Source organism: Cetorhinus maximus, chromosome 24 (genome assembly GCF_964194155.1).
Source record: "Cetorhinus maximus chromosome 24, sCetMax3.hap1.1, whole genome shotgun sequence".
NCBI classification, from domain to species: Eukaryota; Metazoa; Chordata; class Chondrichthyes; order Lamniformes; family Cetorhinidae; genus Cetorhinus; species Cetorhinus maximus.
In genome coordinates this window covers 39,833,309-39,856,177 of record NC_135902.1, presented here as the reverse complement: position 1 = coordinate 39,856,177, position 22,869 = coordinate 39,833,309, and the positions used below count along the sequence as shown (strand labels likewise).

General features: G+C 41.2%; 1 protein-coding gene across 1 annotated transcript in view; it reads left to right on the top strand.

Moving 5' to 3' along the window:
• The window catches only part of tmc6b (transmembrane channel-like 6b), an 82,141-nt gene extending 68,257 nt beyond the window's left edge, over nucleotides 1-13,884 (top strand). The window contains exons 13-21 of the mRNA XM_078571111.1: nucleotides 368-452; nucleotides 1,961-2,058; nucleotides 3,269-3,364; nucleotides 3,834-3,909; nucleotides 4,246-4,379; nucleotides 5,170-5,337; nucleotides 9,144-9,222; nucleotides 10,303-10,401; nucleotides 11,056-13,884. Of these exons, the coding sequence (XP_078427237.1) occupies nucleotides 368-452; nucleotides 1,961-2,058; nucleotides 3,269-3,364; nucleotides 3,834-3,909; nucleotides 4,246-4,379; nucleotides 5,170-5,337; nucleotides 9,144-9,222; nucleotides 10,303-10,401; nucleotides 11,056-11,076 (856 nt within the window). The 3' untranslated portion in view covers nucleotides 11,077-13,884. The remainder of the gene's footprint in view (nucleotides 1-367; nucleotides 453-1,960; nucleotides 2,059-3,268; nucleotides 3,365-3,833; nucleotides 3,910-4,245; nucleotides 4,380-5,169; nucleotides 5,338-9,143; nucleotides 9,223-10,302; nucleotides 10,402-11,055) is intronic.
• The last annotated feature ends 8,985 nt before the right edge of the window (nucleotides 13,885-22,869 follow it).

Genomic DNA, 22,869 nt, shown 5'->3' with positions numbered 1-22,869 from the left:
ATCTACTTCCTTCAAAAGGTTTGTTTTTCAGCAACTCTTGGTGAATTTCTCTTTTTTGTATAGTATAAGTTGGTAATCAAACCACCGTTTACATATATGTTGCACACACACAATGGTAATGTTATTATTCAGTGTCCCCGAGCCAATTTCAGAATGTGTGGTAAAATATTTTGTGTAAACTACACTGTGGATTGGTCTGTAGACCGGAAGCTCAGTTTGCTCATGGTGGCAAATCCAGACCAAGTGCCAATCCAAACTATCTTGCCTTGTTGCGCAAGCAACAAAAGCCTCTGTGTTTTAAAGGTCCCACGATAGATAGACAATTTTATCTTCCCTCTGATGTGGTTGTGATTTTGTTTTAATACAGAAACCTGCTTTTGAAGATGTCCATTTTGGGAGTGCTATGTTACCACTGGATGGGAGGAAATGTAAAATATATAGCAGAAATATCAGTAAGTTTTAAAAAAAAAATATATCAGGAATGAATTAAACCAAAATAACAGAGGCTCCTACATAATCTGTTTACAAAAATTGAATGTTTTTGAGATTGGTTTCATTGAACTTTTGATATCCCCACTTCAGTTCTAAGAATACAGAAGGTACTTGTACTTCTGGTAATTTTATTTAGATTATCATACTCATGGGAAACCATCTGGTTTTTAAAAACACCACAAATTTGCCTTTATTTATAGTTGTAGATTGGCACAAATTTTAAATGAAGCCATGTTGAAATGTGGTTGACATCTTCATTGTTATGGGTCATTTTAACCATAATTTCTTCTCATCATTGTCATAAATCAGCTGCTTAATGAGGATGACAGTTATCTTGTTTTTATTCCCTCTAATTCAATCCAAGCACTTTAAATAGTGTTGTGAGGTGAAACAGAAATGCTGTTATTGGAATGATGTTTTAACCTCAGAAAAATTTTATAAAATATTTTATAAAAGCTCAATTATTTTTTTCTGGAATTTCAATGAAGACCAGAGTCCAAGTCTGGTATAAGTGTGCTTTGTAGTACTGTCACCAAGGCCACTCAAGTGTCTTCACTGCTTCTTTTGTCTTGGTTGACTTTTTTTAGACAGAACACCTTTTGACCAGAATAGCTAGATGACCCATTTCGTTTCCATTTTGAATAACCTTATGTAATATTAATAATGTAACAATTGATCTTGGAATGACAACATCAACTATCAACATTCTGGGGGTTACCATTGACCAGAAACTGAACTGGACTAGCCATATAAATACTGTGGTTACAAGGACAGGTCAGAGACTAGGAATCCTGCAGCGAATAACTCACCTCCTGACTCCCCAAAACCTGTCCATCATCTACAAGGCACAGGTCAGGGTGTGACACTCCACTTGCCTGATTGAGTGCAGCTCCAACATCACTCAAGAAACTCAACACCATCCAGTACAAAGCAGCCTGTTTGATTGGCACCTGATCAACAAATGTTCACTCCCTTCACCACCGCGTACAGTGGCAGCAGCGTGTACCGTCTACAAACTGCACTGCAGGGATTCACCAAGGCTCCTTCCAAACCCACGGCCACTATCACCTAGAAGGACAAGGATAGCAGACGCATGGGAACACCCCCACTTAGAAGTTCACCTTAAAGCCACTCACCATCCTGACTTGAAAATATATAGTCGTTCCTTCACTGTAGCTGGGTCAAAATCCTGGAACTCCCTCCGTAACAGCACTGTGGGTGTACGTACTCCACATGGACTGCAGTGGTTCAAGAAGGCAGCTCACTACCTCCACCTTCTCAAGAGCAATTGGGGATGGGCAATAAACGCTGGCCTAACCAGTGGCGCATACATCCCATGAATGAATTTTTAAAAATTAATGATTTGTAATCTTTTGCATTTGAAGATAGGATACATATAGCACCTGTATTATGAATTTTGTATTGTCAAACACTTAACCATCCATGCATTGTTTGTGTTTTGCCTCAGTGCTGGGAGACTTTTGTAGGGCAAGAATTGTACCGTTTGATGGTGATAGACTTTATATTCATTATACTGGATACAATTTTTGGAGAATATGTCTGGAGGTGAGTTTTATACACAAGAAGATATTTTTTAATCTATTGATAATTACTTATGCTGTTTCGACAGTCTGTAGGCCACACCAACTTTTAACCAATTGTTATACCAAACGTATAGGTTTTACACTGAGGCGTGCAAAACTAGCTTCGGGTTATACGCTTACTAGTTTTTCCTTTCTTTCTTTGAGGTGTACCTTTTCTTTGGCATAATTAGGTGACACTGACAGTGTGAGGAATATTAAGTTGTCATCACTAACTCTGGTTCCTTTTAGTCATGTTGTTGGCTCACCTGTGATGATGTTGCTCCCTCATGCTGTTGAGTTTGGCTTGGTTCACCCAGTTTAACCAAACACTGAAAACAAATAACATCATTTTACATAGTAAAATCTCTGAGTCTCCATTTCTCTATTCAAAGCCCTCCACTCCTAGCCACAATCTGCTGCATCTAAGAGTAATGTGTCTAGCCTACGCAAAAGCAAAATACTTGTGGATGCTGGAAATCTGAAATGAAAACCGAAAATGCTGGGAATACTCAGATCTGGCAGCATCTTGTGGAGTAGAAGCAGAGTTAACATTTCAAAACTGTTCTGGTGAAAGATTGCAGACCTGAAATGTTAACTCTGTTCGTCTTTCCATTGATGCTTCTAGTGTGTCCAGCCTGTTCCTAGTCTGGCTTTTAGGCACTGTACAAGAATGGCCTGAGGGGGAATCACCATCCAGTCCTATCTATCTACCTCCTTTCCCTTCCAAGGAGTGGGAATGGGAGTTGCTATGGACTTGACTCAGTGTTCCTTCATAGTCAGAAGGGCGAGTTCAGGGACTAAATAGAGTGGAGATCAAACCTTATTTCCACTATACCACAATGCTTTACATCTGTGCTGCAAAGCACTATGCACCCTTTGATTTTTAAAAGATGCACTAATACTGAAATTCCATTAAGTTTCAAGAATGTACATGCAGAAAAGGTTGCAGGAATATGGTACAAACCTTTAGAGTGGCTGGCCTGCTAGCTATCTCTGTTTACTGGAAGTAACTTGTCAAAGAATCCTGAGCAGTCCTAGAGTTGGAGTCTGAAAAGTCAACAATCAGTCGACATTCTGTCTATACTCCTTCGTTGATGTGATTGTTTTGTGCAGAAGAGAAAGCAGTTCAGTAAAGTTGGAGAGTAAGCTACAATACTATTTTAATGAGCATTTCTCCTTCCTTCACTATCCAGGGTAATTTGCATCAAACTGCTGAAAAGGAAAAGAAAGCCTGAGTTTGACATTGCCAGGAATGTGTTGGATTTGATCTTTGGACAGACTATCACGTGGTAATAACACATTTGATCATGCTACGTTGATGTAGAAACCATGGCACCTGCTGAGAAGCTTGACCAGTGGTTTCATGGTAACTGCACCAGCTGGTGTGGTGGTGAACAACACATTATTGGGACAACCTCAAGTTGGAATCAGTCTATGATGGGTTAGTCGTTTTTGGGTGGGCAGTGACGGGAATGCGGCTCTACAGGCTGAAACCGATTGTTGTGTCCTCTCCGTTGCCCAGAAAGCGTGATCTCAAGTGAGCACTAGGCTGGGCTTGAGTGATGATGCTCCTCACATGTAAATAACGCACTGGCTAGGTTCACGAAGGAAGAGTGGGTACTTAGGCAGCATATGAATCGGCTACCAGTTCCGCGCAACAGTAACAGTGAAAAGTCTATCCTTAAGAATAGAAAGAGGGGAAAAAAGACAACAGAATTATGATGAACTTCCTTTAATTTAGTTCTGTTTATTTTGTAGGTTGGGTCTTCTGTTTGCACCAATGCTACCTGCAATTCAAATAATCAAATTTATCATTGTCTTCTATATTAAAAAGGTAATTTTCACATTTATAAAATGGCTGAAAATTATAGAATGTACAGGAGATGGCTTAGTTCAGTTTTAGAAATTGCCTTTGCTTTGAATTTATTTTGACTCCAGTCTGTGCTGTTCGTTGATTTATAATAATCGTGTTTGCCCTTCATAGAATAGTCACCATCATCGGCAACCTTTGTACATGTCGTGGCTTTATGTATTCTTCAACAGGTTGCTTAGGAACCAAGACTTGTCCAGTTGTTAAAAAATGTTTAGTCACTTGCGCAATCTGTAAAGATTGATCTGTACAGTGCAGTGTACCATATATACATTAACAAAACTATTGGGTCTTTTTCAGCTCAGCTTGATGAAGAACTGTCAGCCTCCACATAAATTCTGGAGGGCATCTCATATGAAGACCATCTTTATTAGTCTTCTGTGTTTCCCATCATTCCTTGGAGCCTCTGTGGTTTATTCCTACACTATATGGTAGTAAGTATACGCATAGTTAATTTTGTAGCCAAATTTGTGTGCAAGTTATGATTCAGCAGAGAAGAGAGAATTTATTTTTGGTTCTTGCTACTAGTCATCTGTATAAATTCAGGAACTAAGTTTTTAATGGAGCCATTAAGATTCTATTGTATCCAACACTACAATCTGTCTAAAACTATGTTGGCTGAATTTTTCACTTCTAAACTCACTGATTGCATGGGCTGCCTAATAAGATTCAGAAAATTTTCCATTTTCCATGGTGAATTACAGAATGATAAAGGTGACAGTGTTGGAGATGTCCGAGTCCAAGTTCTGCTGACTTAGTGTTCTGGCTTCAAGACAGTAGGGTGGTTATTCTGCACAATATTTGCGGTAGTTGCATCTGCCCTGTCATTACTATATATAGATATTAGCTTAAAGGTAATTGATATTTTCAGCCTGTTGATTACCGGTGTAAAATTAACACTTGTCCAGCCATTTATTTGCTGAACTTATCTTACCGAAATTACAGATAATGTACAAGTGTAAGGGAAGCCTCTGTCATATTCCTTTTCTGACCAGTTCTTATATGAGGCAAAATTCACCCCATTTTCAATTAATGATGATTATTGTTCAAGTGGAGTTTGACTATAACCATGAACCATTATGCGATTTAGAGTAAAAGTGGTGTACAATGACTGCCAAATGCCATCTCCCACTTTTCATATTCCCTGAAACTGACTTACAACAGTGAATATTAAAGTAACCAAGTCTTTTTTTGCCTGATTTTGATTTTTTTTTCTTTAATTAGCATAAAGCCATCACTAACTTGTGGTCCCTTCCAAACACTGGATGCTATGTATGATTCTGCATCGCTCTGGGTCCATCAACTGGATAAAAATGGTTCTAAATTTTTTAAGCTTTCGTGGATCTTCTTGAGAAATCCTTTCATCTTTTTCTTGGCTTCAGGCATCCTACTGTAAGTTTAAGTATTTTAATGAGCTCTCAGTTTTAAGATCTACCTCTGTATTCTACAATACCTATAAAAACTGCTGTTAAAGCTACAAAATGTCGAATAGGACCAGTGATTATTGTGAGGATCTGTCTCCATTGTTTCAAATGATAGCATTGCCTTGACAGACATCCATGGTTAACTAAGGAGACAAATATCATTAAATTTTGATGTATCTTTTTACAATGATGGAAACATTACACTTTTTGTGCATCGTATCACAAGAGCATAAGCTAAAGTAGTGTTCATTATTGGTATTTACCAGGCACCTTAAATTGTGTTTCAAGGTGCTAGGCGTATTTTGTGGTGGAAATGGCTTTGCCTAGCTTAATAAGATTGGAGAACATTTCTCCCTAGGGTTTGCTATACAGCACAAAATCTATGATTTGCAGTAATGCCAACCCCACCAATCATAAATTAAGGAAGCTTGTATTTAAATCATGAGTTGCTACTTTTTCAAACATAAATCCATATAATTTGACAGTTGGTTTATGATCCTTGTTCATGACTTGTTTAGCCTCTTAACATGTCAGAACCTTTGACAAATTACTGTATCTGAAAATGCTTTAGAGAAAACCTTTTTTAAAATCCTCCTTGTTATCACCATGTTGTTATGCATCTCAGTTTAAGGTTACAATGACTGTGATTGGGCTGATAATTGGACAACGGTGATATTTAATTTTATCCATTTCCTTTTTACTGACCACAGACTGGTGAGTTCCAGGAAGCATGGGAAACCTGTGGAGCCAAAGTTAAACAGCAAAATCCATGTTAATATTGCTATATCTGAGCAATTAACATATTGAAATTGGTAACCCATATCTTCCGAGAGGGTTGTTCACATGTAGCCTAACAGGCTACAGTTAAGTTGGCAGGTTGGAGCTAATTTCCTAGCACACTCGCATTTACTGGGATTTCGCCAGCACCCAAACCCATACATTTCACCCACATTAAAACTGTATGCCCCCCCCCCCGAGAAAGCTTCCAGTACAAGGGGCCATAGATGCATGATGGAATGTGAGATTTTAACAGGGAGAATGTGACCAGTGGAGTCCCCCAGGAGTCTGTGCTGGGGCCTCAACTTCTTAGAATTTGTATCAATGACTTAGATGAGGAGAGCGAAGGCATGGTAGCTAAATTTGCAGATGACACAAAGATAGTAGGAAAGTATGTTGTGCAGAAGACATGAGGAGTTTGCAGGCGGATATAGATAAGTTGAGTGAGTGGGCAGAAATCTGGCAGGTGGAGTATAATGTGGGAAAATGTGAAGTTGTTCACTTTGGCAGGAAGAATAAAAAAGCAGAGTATGACTTAAATAGAGAACAGCTGCAGAATTCTGAGGTGCAGAGGGATCTAGGTGTTTTCGTGCATGAGTCAAAAAGTTAGTATGCAGGTACAGCATGTAGTCAAGAAGGTTAATGGAATGCTATCCTTTATTACAAGAGGAATAGTAAGGATGTTATGCTTTGGTTATACAGGGCATTGGTGAGACTGTACCTTGAATACTGTGCAGTTTTGGTCTCCTTATTTAAGGAAGGATATAAATGCGTTGGAGGCAGTTCAGTGGAGGTTTACTAGATTGATACCTGCGATTGAGCAGGTTAGGTTGGACAGGCTAGGCTTCTTTCCTCTGGAGTTTAGAAGAGTCAGGGGTGACTTGATTGAAGTAAATAGGATCCTGAATGGCCTTGACAAGATGGATATGGAAAGGATGTTTCCTCTTGGGGGTGATTCCAGAACTAGGGGGCATTGTTTTAAAATTAGTGGTTGTCCTTATAGGACAGAGGTGAGAATTTTTTTTTTCTGAGGGTTGTGTGCAACTTTGGAACTCTCTGCCTCAGAAGGCAGTGGAAGCAGGGTCACTGAATATTTTTACGACAGAGGTAGATAGATTCTGGTTAAGCAAGGGAATCAAAGGTTATCGCAGGTAGATGGGAATGTAGTACTCAAAACACAAGTGGATCAACCATGATCTTATTGAATGTTGGAGCAGGCTCAAGGGGCCTCAGTTGAAGTATTGTGTACAGTGGGCGCTACACTATAAGAAGGATGTGATCAGGTTGGAGAGAGTGCAGAAGAGATTTACAAGAATGTTTCCAGGGATGAGAAACTTTGAGTTATGAAGATAGATTGGAGAGATTGGGACTGTTCTCCTTGGAGAGGAGGAGTTTTGACAGAGGCTTTCAAAATCATGAGGGGGCTGGATAGAGTAGATAGGGAGAAACTGTTCCCGCTTGTCAAGGGATCGAGAACAAGGTGCAGATTTAAAGCGATTTGCAAAAGAAGCAAATGTGATGTGAGAAAAAACTTTTTCACACGGCAAGTATTTCTGGTCTGGAATGCACTGCCTGGAAATGTGGTGGAGCTAGGTTAAACTTAGGCATTCAAGAGGGCAATAGATGATTATTTGAATAGAAACAATGTGCAAGGGTACGGGGAAAAAGCAGGAGAATGGCACCTAAGTCATGATGCTCATTTGGAGAGCTGGTGCATCGTAACAATTCTGAAACTGCTAGTATTCAAGCATAGGTTGGATAACTGGACGAAGAAGGAGGAGGTGAAGGGTATGGGAACAGGGTGGATAATAAGATTTGGGCTTTTTTGTGTGCAGAGTAAACACCTACTAGAACTGCTTGGGTTGAATGACTTACATGGGTGCTGTAACTCAGTGTATTTCTGAGGGTTGCAACAGAAAAATAGTACTTGGGGAAATCAGCGAATCATTGATTCATGCATAGGCAACAAAAAAAAATGCCGTGGTAACAGATTTCATTAATATGTTTGAAAGTAAACTGTATATGTAAATATTGCTGACCTGTTATATTTACTGTAGCATCCTCCTGCAGTGGTCTTGTAAAAGCTGGGTATGGATAAGTTGAGCATTTCATGGGGTTTACAATTTTTGTCATGCTGCACCAGACCCCAAGCAATAACTTGGAGATGTACAAGTGGTTTAAGTGTGTGATAATCTGATGTGTAATATACCTTTAAGAAGAATGCTGTAATGGAGGATCACAGGATCTTAGTATCCAATAGGAGAGTAGCGCAGGCTACCTCTGTAGTCAGTAGTTGGTAGCAGTAGTGTAGAGTTAGAGTCTGAAGTGTAAGCACACATTTACTTGCTGCTGAAACAGAGTTTCTACCTATGAAGTGTCTGCTACTCGACTCTATCATTAGTACCAAAGTGGCCACCCCTTACAACAAGCATGCAAACAGGATCCAACAAACTGATGACTTGGATCCAAGCATCGAATGCTAATAACCTTTCCCCTTCAAGCTTGGTAAAATGAGCTCCTAGCTTCTCTTCAGGCATTTTATGAAACCCAAAAACCCAACACCACAATGCGGTGTTCAGAACTACTTAATAAAAAGCAGCTGGACAGTCTGGTCATTTAAATATGATACAATTTGCCCTTGCTAAGTTGTAGGTGACAGTGATTAGTTTAATTGAGTAAGGATTGTGTGTGTGAATTCTTAGAATTCTATCTTTGTAATGAGGAGTAACGGGCATTTGCTTTTATTTCTCTGGAACAATAACGTGCGAGTCATTGCTGCAATTTTTAGATGTGGAGTCTGGGCAGAGTCAACACCATGAAAAAAAATTATACTGAAACCAGAAGATTATTGTGGTTTCTGCTTATTGTATCAGTGGAAAAAAATAAAGACAGCATACTCAGTATATTGGGTTGCATAGATTTGAGTCCAGTATCAGGATCTACATACTGAATTGTAGTTAAAGTTCAACATTGGCATTCTATTCTTTTTTCTTTCAGTATAGTAGTTTATTTCCACTGGCAAGTCGTTGATGGTCAAAGGAAAGTAATTAAACTATTAAATGAACAAATTGCCAATGTAAGTATCCAAATTTTTGATCAACGTACGTTTAATGCTTTATTTATTTAAATGTGAATAATCCACCTTTCACTAAAGTGATTATTCGTTTGGCATACCAAGGGTATGAATAAAAGCACAATGCCAAAAAATACCGTCAGTGAACACTGCAGAGTTCAAATTCCTGTATAAATCACCTAAATGGAATTGTTGACATCGTTGGGTCAATATAACTGCGATAGTGGTGGAGAAAGAATCTTGATAAGAACTTTTGTACAGTACGTTGTTGATATCATGTTCAGTTGCATTCCTATTAAAATTTTGAGTTAAGCACGTGGAAATAGTATACAAAATGGAACACTTACGATGCTACGTTGTGAATGGAAAGTTAAACTCCAGGAGATAATTTGATAGGCCATTCGGCCCATCCTGCCTGTGCAGGTTCTTTAAAAGAACTAGCTACGTAGCCCTGCTCCCCCAATCTTTTCCCTGAAGCCCTGCATATTTGTCTTTTTCCCAAGTAGATATCCAATTCCCTTTTGAAAATCACGATTGAAGCTGCTAAAGGGCAGTGCTTTCTGTATTACTGACTTTTTTTTAAAAAAAAAGTCCTCATTTTCCCCTCTGGTCCTTTATCCAATTATCTTAAGTCTGTATCCTCTGGTTACCAACTCCTCCACTGGTGGAAACAGTTATTTACTCTAATAAAGCCCTTATAAATTTGAGTGCTTATATTAAATTATAATTCCCCAAATTAATTTATACTTTCAATTGAAAGCTATTTTCACTGTTTTCCTTAATAAATTGATATGGTGGGTCAGTGTTTATTGTAAAGGTAGGTACTTTCAGACTTGAATTGCCACTGGGCCTTTGTATTAAAAATCAAATTGCCTCATAGTTAGATCGCAGATTAAATCACTTATCGATTAGGCTAATGAATTGAGTTAAAGAGAGAATTTTCTGTACAAACTTGGATTTGACCCTTGGCTCTCAGCCAGATTTTATTACAGCCTCTTTCGCAGTCGTAGCAGATATTTACTGAATTATTATTTAACGTGTAACGTTCCATGTCAACGCATACAGATTTTCTTTTTGGTACAGGAGGGAAATGACAAGAAGTTTCTTATTGGTAAACTCCATGACTTCAACAAAAAGAAATTTAAATTTCAAAAGAAGAGGCGCACACAAAGGGAAGATGAGGTGACTGGAGTTGTTTTCCAAGTGTGTTATATGGTTAGGGATAGCTGTGTTGACTTTGATTATCAATGCGTGTATACCCTGCTCGGTGCCCCAGCACACTCTTTTTCCTATGTTACAACCGTGACTTGCATTTCTGGAGTGCTTCATTGACTGACTGTGAAGGACATTGTGCCATGCCGAGGTCATGAAAAACGCGAGGGAAAAAAAGCAAACTTGCAGAATAAAACCATCTGGGGGAGATGGTGGGACACAAATGGGTGCATTGGGGTTAATTTTCCACTTCGCTGCTTAAGCGGCCACCTCGAGGAGGGGATTGCCCACGCTTTATATAACCTGCACAGTTTTCTTTCCGTTGAAATCCAAACAGATGCCACAAAGGTTCCTCGTATCCATCAGGAATGGCCTTCCTCCCATCTGAATTTGAATCCTTGCCCCAGAGGTGAAGGGCAATGTGACATGCTGTACCACCCAGTTCCCCATACTCACTTTATCTTTTTTAAATAGTAAAGGTTTTTAGAAATACAAGTTCAGTGCCAAGATAGTAGAGTTACTCTGACAGGTTAATGAGCAGTATTTGGTTAAGAATTTTATTGTCTTTTTAAATGTATTGCAGCTCATTTCTGTTAACTCCTCTTATCTATGTCATTTTATTAGGTTTATCCTGACAATTACTAGAAGGGAAGAAGATATAATTTGTGCTGTTGAGAAAACCAGCAATTGAAACAAAAACAGTGAAGCAGCTAATATAACTTGACTGTGAATTATTAGGAGATGCCTGGAATTGTATCTTTTTTTGATGGGTTATTCAGCTGTCTGCACTTTAAGTCAGTAAAGGTACAAGCACATTAAACAAAGCTGGAATCACTGCTGCATTAAATTGCATGGTGTAATATCAATCTCCTCATAGCACCGCTTTACTAGAATATCTCAAACTGATTTTACCATTGTTGCATTTTGCTTTCTTGGATGTGAATTCTGTGTAAGCTGACTTCCACTTGAGTGCTTCCTTGGATGGCAAATATGAGTCAGAGAGGCAACCTGCTGCAGACTCGTTGAGAATTTCCAATTATGAACCTTGTTACCAATTGCACAGTTTTTTTTAAAAAAAAAGAAACAGTGGTTGTTCAATGGTCTTGCCTGCAAAAATTCAGGTCTGATTGAATTTCCCTCCAAGTGCATTGTTTGTGCTCCATCTTGTGGTGGAAGTGTGCAGCAGCAGGCATTATCGCATCAATGTGGTGCCCAAATATAAAGTGCAAAACAGGGCATAACAAATTATAGGTAAACCTTAACAGTTCTGACTTTCATATTTATAATATGGATTTCAATTCACTTAACATTATGCTTAAAACGGTGGCCTAAATCAGACTTGAGCTTTTTTTAAAGAAGTAACCTTCTATGTAGCATGGTGGGTTCATATAATTTATACTAATGTTTTGCTTATTTTGCTGCATTTGTAATTACAGATGCAAATATTCAGTGACTAAGAACAAAATACTGATGTGTTGCACTGATAGACATTTTCAGATTTTTAGTTTACAGTAAATGGAGCAAATTTGTTGCTTATGTTTTGTCCCTTAAAAATTCAGAACTAAGCTACTGACCACTTTAGTATGAATAAAGCCCTACCTTATACTGTGTGGAGACCAGGATAACTAATCTGGGAAATACCTCCATAGCAGTCTGTGAACTTTGTTACTTGTACTGTGACAGCCATATGCCAGGAGGTCAGATTTTTTTGTATTCACAAAGTTTGAAATGCTAACTTTTCAAACTGTTGTAGCACAGATGTGTAATGCACAGCTTGGGAACAAACTGATATTTCAGCTTCTCCTTTTGCCAAGTACTGATCTACTAACCTACTAAGTTTAGGTGAACAATGACTCCTTGTCTGAGCTAGCGAGTGGAAACTATGATTTATTTAAGGTATTATGTTGTAAATACTGCACAACAGCACAATTCAAAAATGGATTGTGATCACTATTCTTTTTGTGTACTTTTTGAGTGTCTTCCCATTCCACCTCTGGTGTCCCCCCCAAGGATCTATCCGTGGCCCCCTTCAATTTCTCATCTACGTGCTGCCCCTCAGTGATATCAACTGAAAACAGAGTCAGCTTTCACATGTATGCTGATGACACCCAGTTCTACCTCACTACCGCCTCTCTGAACCCCTTCACCGTCTCTACACTGTCAGTCTGCCTGTCTGACATCTAGTACTAGATGAGCAGTACTGTTCTGCAGCTGAATATTGGGATGACAGAATCCACTGTCTTCAGTCCCTGCCACAAACTTTGTTCCTGAACCATTGACTCCATCCCTCTCCCTGGCAACTATTTGCGGTTGAGCCAGACTGTTTGTTTGCTTGTGACACTGAGATGATCCTCCTACCACATCTGTGCCACCACCAAGATTAGTTATTTCCGCCTCTGTAACATTGCCCAATTCCTCCCTTCCCTCAGCTTATCTGCTTCTGGAACCCTCACCCATCCCTTTGTCATCTCTAGTCTTGACTAAACTCCTACTCGCCCATTTCTCCATGCTCATTCACCTACACTGATGCCCAGTTAAGCAATACCTCAGTTTTAAAATTATCATCCATATTTTCAAACCCCTCCATGTCCTCACCCCTCCTATCTCTGAAATCTCCTCCAGCCCCAAAACCCTCAGTTATCTGCGCTCATCTAGTTTTGGCCTCTTGAGCATCCCTGATTTTAATCGCTGCGCATTTGGTGGCCATGTATTTAGTTGTCAAAGCTTTAAGCTCTGGAATTGCCTTCCTAAACCTTTCTGCCTCACCATCTCTCCTTCCTCCTTCAAGACCCGCCCTAAAACCTACCTCTTTGACCAAGCTTATGGACATCTATCATAACATCTCCTTATGTGGCACCTTGTAATGTTTTATGTTAAAGGCACAATATAAATGCAGTTGTTATACAATGGATACCAATGCAATATATTCCTTAAAAAGTCAATTGTATATTGAAAAATAGGGTCTTGTATAGATTAAAAATATCTCAATTTTAATGTTGTTGAATGTGTTTGGTGCTTGAAGTAAGAGATGTCCACTGCCTACCTACAAATGGAAAGTGACATTTTTCTATAAAGCCAATTCCCACTCACTGCAGATTCAAAGCATTCCTTCTTATGAATCTTAGTATGGAATTATTCTGGATCATGTAGTCAATGTTCGTAGTTTTAATAGAATGTAGAATTTACTGTATTTTTAATATGTTTATATTTATATAAAGAGTGAAATAAAACTCCTTTCAATTGTTATTGAATTATAACAAACTGAAATGTTTTACTATACAAACCAAAATGAGGCTCAACACTGGCCAAGTGAATGATGATTTTGTTTTAAATAACAGTGGGTTACAATGTTCCACTGTTACCAAACGCCAGGGGGTGCCATTGAATTCAACTTGTATACATTTGTGTTACAAAATGTGCTGAACTATTAAAATGTCCTGAAACTTAAAAAAATGCTTTGGTGTTTTCAATGAAATACTGGGTTCCAATTCTATCACTCCAATGGAGCATTTGTGGCAGCACATACTTGGATGGCATTGTACTTGCTTTTCCTGTGCAAGCCCCAGGCAAATGATGTTGCTCTTTCAGGAGTGTATGTGAGAGAAATTATCAAAAGTTTCATCTTTACATCTATTTATGTCGACCTCAAGTCAGGAATGCAGCAAACATAAGCAGTATATTAGAATATAATGGCCCGTAAATTCCGAGCTCAGGGGTGTGGTCACTGATGTGCTGGGAAGCCCCTCCCCTCCACCTGGAAGTCCCCAGGTAAGGGTTGCACGGCAATTTCCTGGGAAGTTCAAACTTCCATTGGGCCATTGCCCTGTACGGTATAAATGGCAAACTTTGGATGGTTCCAACTGTCCTATCAGAATAGCTACCCAGGAAAAGTTAGAAGAATTAAAACCAATTCTAACTCCTGGCTAGCTACAGTACTGACTCCACCCACACCCCACCGCATCTCCCCACCCCCCCTCTCTCTCTCTCTCTCTCTCTCTCTCTCTCCCCCCCGCCCCCTCTCTCTCCCTCAATCCTATGCACATGCCTTGAAAAACTTACCTTCTCTCTGGCTTCTCAAAGTGGCTGGAGTTTTTAACCTTACCTGCTTTACAGCAGTTAGTGCTGTTAAAAAAAAGAAAAGGGGGGTGGGGTGGGGGCATGGCTTCCTTATCTCTGTCTCTCCAGCCCTTGACACAAGGCGTCTCGACTCCACTGTTCTCGCCCAGCCTGAGTCAGAAGGTTGGGCGAGAAAGGATTGGCTGGATTTTAAGCTAAGAAACGAGGAGCTGAGTAGGAATCTGACTGCGCAAGTTCAGGGCCAATGTTTTTTTGAATATGAAATGCTCTTAAAAAGCATCCCTTTCTCTGTGACCTCATCTTGCAACAATTATAATTTTTTGCAACAATTACAAGTGTAGGAGAGGAGCAGGATACTTTTCATTGGTGTACTCTATGCAGGGCACATCTTGATATATGTGAGATGCCTGCAGAATATTGTTATAGGTACCGCAGAGATTATATTAGCAAGCAGAACGTTACAAAATTGTGGCCGAGACAGGTTTTTCTTTCTGTTCTTTCCGTGAAATCATTTTTAATATTCTGTACCAACCTGTAAGAAATCTGCTCATTTTTTTCATTCATGAGGTGTAGGTGTCGCTGGCTGGGCCAGCATTTATTGCCCATCCCTAGTTGCCCTTGAGAAGGTGATGGTGAGCTGCCTTCTTGAACCGCTGCAGTCCGTGTGGTGGAGGTACACCCACAGTGCTGTTAGGAAGGGAATTTCAGGATTTTGACCCAGCAACAGTGAAGGAACGGTGACATATTTCCAAGTCAGGGTGGTGAGTGGCTTGAAGGGGAACTTCCAGGCGGCGGTGTTCCCATGTATCTGCTGCCCTTGTCCTTCCAGATGTCGTGGGTTTGAAAGGTGCTTTCTAAGGAGTCTTGGTGAGTTCCTGCAGTGCATTTTGTAGATGGTACACACTGCTGCCACTGTGTGACATTGGTGGAGGGAGTGAATGTGTGTGGATGGGGTGCCAATCAAGTGGGATGCTCTGTCCTGGATGTTGTCAAGCTTCTTGTGTTGTTGGAGCTACTGTCATCCAGGTAAGTGGGGATTATTCCACCACACTCTTGACTTGTGCCTTGTAGATGGTGGACAGGCTTTGGAGAGTCAGGAGGTGCCACAAATGTCTCTGACCTGCTGTTGTAGCCACAGTATATCCCTAGTTCAGTTTAGTCTCTGGTCAATGGTAAACCCCCCCCCCAGAGGGTGTTGATATTGGGGGATTTGGTGATAGTAATGCCATTGAATGTTAAGGGGCGATGGTTAGATTCTCTCTTGTTGGAGATGGTCATTGCCTGGCACTTGTGTGGTGTGAATGTCACTTGCTCTTGTCAACCCAAGCCTGGATGTTGTCCAGGTCTTGCTGCATTTGAACATGGACTGCTTCAGTATCTGAGGAGTCGCGAATGGTGCTGAGTATTGTGCAATCATCAGTGAACATCCCCACTGAAGCCGCTGATGGTGGTGGGGCCTAGGACACGACCCTGATGTCCTGGAACTGTGATGATTGAGCTCCAACAACCACAACCATCTTCCTTTGTGCTAGATATGACTCCAATCAGTGGAAAGTTTCACCTGTGATTCTCATTGCCTGCAGTTTTGCTAGGGGCCCCTGATTCCACACTCGGTCAAATGCGGCCTTGATGTCAAGGTCAGTGACTATTACCTCAGCTCTGAAGTTCAGCTCTTTTGTCCATGTTTGAACCAAGGCTGTAATAAGATCAGCAGCTGAGTGGCCCTGGTGAACCCAAAATAAGCATCAACAAACTCGATCCCTTTCATTACTTTACTGATGATCAAGAGTAGACTGATGGGATAGTAATTGGCTGGGTTGGATTTGTCCTGTTTTGTGTAGAGGACATACCTGGGTAATTTTCCACATTGTTGGGTAGGTGCCAGCGTTGTAGCTGTACTGGAACAGCTTGGCTAGGGGCATGGCAAATCCTGGAGCACAAGTGCAGTACTATTGCCAGAATATTGTCAGGCCCCATAGCCTTTGGAGTGCCAATCAAGCGGGCTGCTTTGTCCTGGATGGTGTCAAGTTTCTTGAGTGTTGTTGGAGCTGCACTCATCCAGGCAAGTGGAGAGTATTCCATTACACTCCTGACATGTGCCTTCATGATGGTGGACAGGCTTTGGAGAGTCGGGAGGTGAGTTACTCTCCACAGAATTCCCAGGCTCTGGGACCTGATCAAGTTCAGTTTCTGGTCAATGGTAGACTCCAGAATGTTGATAGTGGGGGACTCCAATGGTAATCTTTTTTGGAGGTGATCATTGCCTGGCACTTGTGTGGCAAGAATGTTACTTGCCACTTAGCCCAAACCTGAATATTATCCAGGTTTTGCTGCATATGGACATGGACTGCTTCAGCGTCTGAGGAGTCATGAATGGTGCTAAATATTGTGCAATCATCAGCAAACATCCCCAATTCTGACCTTATGATGGAGGGAAGATCATTGATGAAACAGCTGAAGATGGTTTGGCCTAGTACGCTACCCTGAGGAACTCTTGCAGCGATGTCCTGGGACTGAGATTATTGACCTCCAAAGGTCACAACCGTTTTCCTTTGTGTTAGGTATGACTCCAACCAGTGGAGAGTTTTCCCCTTGATTCCCATGGACTCCAGTTTTGCTAGGGCACCTTGATGCCACACTTGGTCAAATGCTGCCTTGATGTCAAGGGCAGTCACTCTCATCTCACCTGTTGAATTCAGCTCTCTTGTCTATGTTTGGACCAAAGCTGTAATAAGATCAGGAGCTAAGTGACTCTGGCAGAACCTAAACTGGTGACCAGCAGGTTATTGTTGAATAAGTGCACTTGATAGCGCGGTCAACGACACCTCCCATCACTTTGCTGATGATCGAGAATAAACTGATGGGGTGGCAGTTGGCTGGGTTGGATTTGTCCTGCTTTATGTGGACAGGACATATCTGGGCAATTTTTCACATTGTCAGGTTGATGCCAGTGTTGTTGCTGTACTGGAAGAGGTTGGCTAGGGATGTGGCTAGTTTGGAGCACAATTCTTCTGTACTATTGTTGAAATTTTATCAGGGCCCATAGCCTTTGCTGAATCCAGTGCCTTCAATCATTTTTTTGACATCACAATTGAATTGGCTGAAGACTGGCGTCTGTGATGCTGGGGACCTCCGGAGGAGGCGGAGATGGATCATCCACTTGGTACTTCTGGCTGAAGATAGTTGCAAATGCTTCAACCTCATCTTTTGCGCTGATATCCTTGTCCTTGTGTCCATTTGAAAGAAAGATTAGCTTTTTAACAATCTATAATATCATAACTAAACATTTGTGACAACAACCTTAAACAAAAAAGTTATGATTGCATTCTGGAAAAAAAACTGATTATTTTTCTCTAAATTAAAAAATCTTATGTAGTTATTGCACACATTAAGTACACATGGTGCAGCATTCCATCTGACTGGGTATAGGATTATGCTTGCACTTTTGAAACAGTAAATAATATTTGATTATGCAGGTAGAACAAAAGAAGAATCACAAAACAGGGTGTTGTACCCCAATTAATTAATCAACATGAGCAGAGTTCCAAGCAACAGGTAACTTCCTAACCATCCTAATGCTTGCATATTCTGTAATCAGGCACAAAAGCAGAGAAAAGGAGGAAACCGTGAAATGAAGAAATTCTTCATGAGGAAAGGGATGGGTTAAATTCAGAATGTACCCGAAGAATTGTTTTATTAGTCACCTTTCCTTGTGGGTGGATCAGTTTTATCAAGACAGGTGACACTTCTTTTTGAACTAAAATGAATTGACATCTGGGCAGATTGGACAGAAAGCAACTTGTTCCTTGTTGGGCAGGTTTTTACAGGCAGGGTACACCCATTACTGGTATGCACTTGTGTGGCAGGCAAAGGCATCTTGTGGGCTGTAAATTTCTTTTGCATATATTTGTTCATGGGATGTTGGCGTTGCTGGCTGGGCCAGCATTTATTGCCCATCCCTTGGGACTGAGTGGCTTGCTAGGCCATTTCAGAGGTCATTTTTAAGAGTCAACCACATTAGTCCCCGGAGAATTGCCCTGGGTCTCTGGAGTACTAGCCCAGCAACAATACCACTACTCTATGCCTCCCCAATTACACAGCATGTATAGTAGAGAAACAGGCCATTCAGCCCAACTATACAATGCAAGACAAAAACAGATTTACCTGGGAAAACTCAGCAGGTCTGGCAGCATCGGCGGAGAAGAAAAGAGTTAACGTTTTGAGTCCTCATGATCCTTCAACAGCACTAAGTAAAAATAGAAGAGGGGTGAAATATGAGCTGGTTTAAGGTGGTGGTGGGGGGAGGGGAGAGAGGTTGGGGGTGGGGGGAGGTGGTTGTAGGGACAAGCAAGCAGTGATAGGAGCAGATAATCAAAAGATGTCACAGATAAAGGAACAAAGAGGTGTTGAAGGTGGTGATATTATCTAAGAGAATGTGCTAATTAAGAATGGATGGCAGGACACTCAAGGTACAGCTCTAGTGGGGGTGGGGTGGAAAGTCTGACAGGGCATTACAGGTATAGATTTAAAAATAATGGAAATAGGTGGGAAAAGAAAAATCTATATAAATTATTGGAAAAAACAAAAGGGAGGGGGAAGAAACGGAGAGGGGGTGGGGATGGAGGTGGGAGTTCAAGATCTAAAGTTGTTGAATTCAATATTCAGTCCGGAAGGCTGTAAAGTGCCTAGTGGGAAGATGAGGTGCTGTTCCTCCAGTTTGCGTTGGGTTTCACTGGAACAATGCAGCAAGCCAAGGACAGACATGTGGGCAAGAGAGCAGGGTGGAGTGTTAAAATGGCAAGCGACAGGGAGGTTTGGGTCTTTCTTGCGGACAGACCGCAGGTGTTCTGCAAAGCGGTCGCCCAGTTTACGTTTGGTCTCTCCAATGTAGAGGAGACCGCATTGGGAGCAACGAATGCAGTAAACTAAGGGGAAATGCAAGTGAAATGCTGCTTCACTTGAAAGGAGTGTTTGGGCCCTTGGACGGTGAGGCGAGAGGAAGTGAAGGGGCAGGTGTTGCATCTTCTGCGTGGGCATGGGGAGGTGCCATAGATGGGGGTTGAGTAGGGGGTGATGGAGGAGTGGACCTGGGTGTCCTGGAGGGAACGATCCCTACGGAATGCCGCTGGGGGGGGTGAAGGGAAGATGTGTTTGGTGGTGGCATCATGCTGGAGTTGACGGAGGATGATCCTTTGAATGCGGAGGCTGGTGGGGTGATGAGTGAGGACAAGGGGGATCCTATCATGTTTCTGGGAGGGAGGAGAAGGTGTGAGGGCGGATGTGCGGGAGATGGGCCGGACACGGTTGAGGGCCCTGTCAACGACCGTGGGTGGAAAACCTCGGTTAAGGAAGAAGGAGGACATGTCAGAGGAACTGTTTTTGAAGGTAGCATCATCAGAACAGATGCGACGGAGGTGAAGGAACTGAGAGAATGGGATTGAGTCCTTACAGGAAGCGGGGTGTGAGGAACTGTAGTCAAGGTAGCTGTGGGAGTTGGTAGGCTTGTAATGGATATTAGCGGACAATCTATCACCAGAAATTGAGACAGAGAGGTCAAGGAAGGGAAGGGAAGTGTCAGAGATGGACCATGTGAAAATGTGGAGGGGTGGAGATTGGAAGCAAAATTAATAAATTTTTCCAGGTCCTGACGAGATGCAAGTGTTGATGCTTCATCTGAGCCTCCACCTTTAACCATATCAGCAAAACCTATTCTTTTCTCCCTCATGTTTATCTAACTTACCCTTAAATACATTTATGCCATTTGCCTCATTTACTTATGGCTGCAATTCCACGTTCTTATCAAACTCTAGGGAAAGAAGTTTCTCCTGAATTCCCTATTGGACTTGTCAGACTATCTTATTCTTATGATCCATGGGTTATGGGTCCTCACACAAATAGAAGCATCTTCTCTATGTCTACTCTATGAAACATTTTCATAATTTTAAAGACCTTTATCGCATTATCCCTCAGCCCTCTTTTTTTTCTGAAGAAAAGAGCCCCAGCCTGTTCAGTCTTTCCTGATAAGTATAGCATTTCAGTCTGATAACGTGCCTGTAAATCTGTATCTTTTGAGTGTCTCCTTTCCTTCCTATAAAAAGGAAACCAGAACTGCGCACAGTACTCATAATAAATAGACAGCAATTCGTCCCTTTGAACCTGTTCTGCCATTCAATAAAATCGTGACTGACCCCATCAGCTTCACCTTTCTGCACTATCTCCATAATCTCCTGATTCCTTTAGTATCCAAAAAATCTATGTGTATCTGTGTTGAATATACGCAATGACTGAGCATCCACAATTCTGTGGGGTAGAGAATTCAAAAGACCCACAACCCCCTGACCAAGGGATTTTCTTCTCATCTCAGTCCTAAATAGCTGACCTTGTATCCTGAGACTGTAACCACTAAGTTCTAAACTCCCCAAATTTTCCAGCATCTACCATGCCAACTCCCTTAAGAATTTTATATGTCCTAAAGAGATCATCTCCCAATCTGCTAAACTTTCAGGAATATAGATCTGGTCTGTCAATCTCTTGCCATGGGACAATCTCCTTCTGCCAGGAATCAGTCGAGTGACTGTACGTTACCCTCGGTAAGGCAAGGGGAGCAAAATAGTATACAGTACCCCAGGTGCAGTTTCACCAAAGTCCTATATAATGTAGCAAGACTTCTTTAATACGCCAATCCCTTTGTGATAAAGGCTAACATACCATTTGCTTTACTAATCGCTTCTTGTATTTGCTGGCTAACTTCCTGTGACTCATCCACAAGGAAACGCTGGTCCCTCTTAATACCAACATTTCTTGGTCTCTCACTATTTAAAATATGCTGCTTTTCTCTTTTTTCCAATTTGAAGAGCAGCAATTTATCTGCTCAACCTGTGGAATAGGGTAAGAAACCACAACCTACAATTACATCAGTAAAACTACCAATGCTAGTGGAGTCCAGAGCTGTCAATTCTGGTTGGACATATTCCAGTTTTCATTAGATGGCCTCCCGCCTGCTCCACCCCACACTCCTGCCATTGGTCACTCGTCATGTCAATCCTGGCACTTCTGTTTCCCACACCAATTGGAAAGAACACTCTTTGTTATCTGATTGGATGATTCTTGATTGTTACTAAATCCATCCTTTATTTCCAAAATAGGTAAAGAAAATGTTAATAAAACCACCCATTTTAGCCTGGTTGCTTGAGGATTAATCATTAATTTCTGGAGACTTTAATCCCGTAGTGCTTGTAACCCTGAGTCATCAATTTACCCCCCTGTCCAAAAGCTACCTAAAGTGAACTCTCTTCCACAGAAGTTTTACCCCTTTGAGTCGTTTTATCGACTTCCCTTGGACAGAGAAGTCCCCAGTCCTTCTCTTGCATCGAGACGCTCCATTTCTGACTCAATTTCCTATTTTTAAAAAGCGCCACGTAGACTAACGATCTTTTCTTCCTCAATCAGTTTCTGGCAATGGACCCGCCATACCCGAACCCTCGCTGGCAATTCCTAACACCGGCTCTGGGAAGGTTTACTAATACATGCTGTGTTATTTTACTCTATTCACCTGCCCCACAATACAACTCCCCTCTTGATTTTCGGTGCCTGCAGACCCTGATTTGGGTTTAAGGCACTTTATTTGAAAACTGATGCTAGTGCAGCCCAGAAGCTCACTCCACACTGGGAATTCTGAACATATCTCCTGACCCCGAGACATGTTTGTCCATCAGCCTCGGACTCATTGCTTGTTAATAACATGAGGCAATCAGGGCGACACCAACTCTTAACATTTCACAATAGAGACAAGTTCTCTTCACCCACATTTTGTCGACTGCTGTTGACCTGAACATTACCGCCATTCCGAAGAACAGCTGGCAATTCAGAACAGTAAACTTCATACAATCATAACAGTACAGAACGAGGCCATTCGGCCCACCGTGTCCGTGCTGGCAAAAATCGATCCGACACAAGTTCAGCGGTGCGGATCCTTCACCCTTCATCGATCAGAATACTCATTGTAAAATCACTAGTTCACTTTACTCACTAATATTTATATTGTAACTTGATATTGTTATTCACTATATTGATCACGAATATCCTGCACCCTGCTCATCCTACTATTATTGACTCCACTCTGTAACGAGCTTTACTCCCGATGCAACAAAAAACAAAAATATTGCAAACATTCAGCAATTCAGGGAGACCTGATCCAAAGTTCAATTGAAATGCTAAAGTTTTGCACGCGTGGTTGTATGTTAGCAACATTTTCAGTTCATGTTTCAGCTTTTTTATGTGATCACCTGTCTCACTCTACACGATCACTCTTCGTGTGAATGCTCACTCTCCACTTCCTATGACCTGAATTAAATTGAGTAA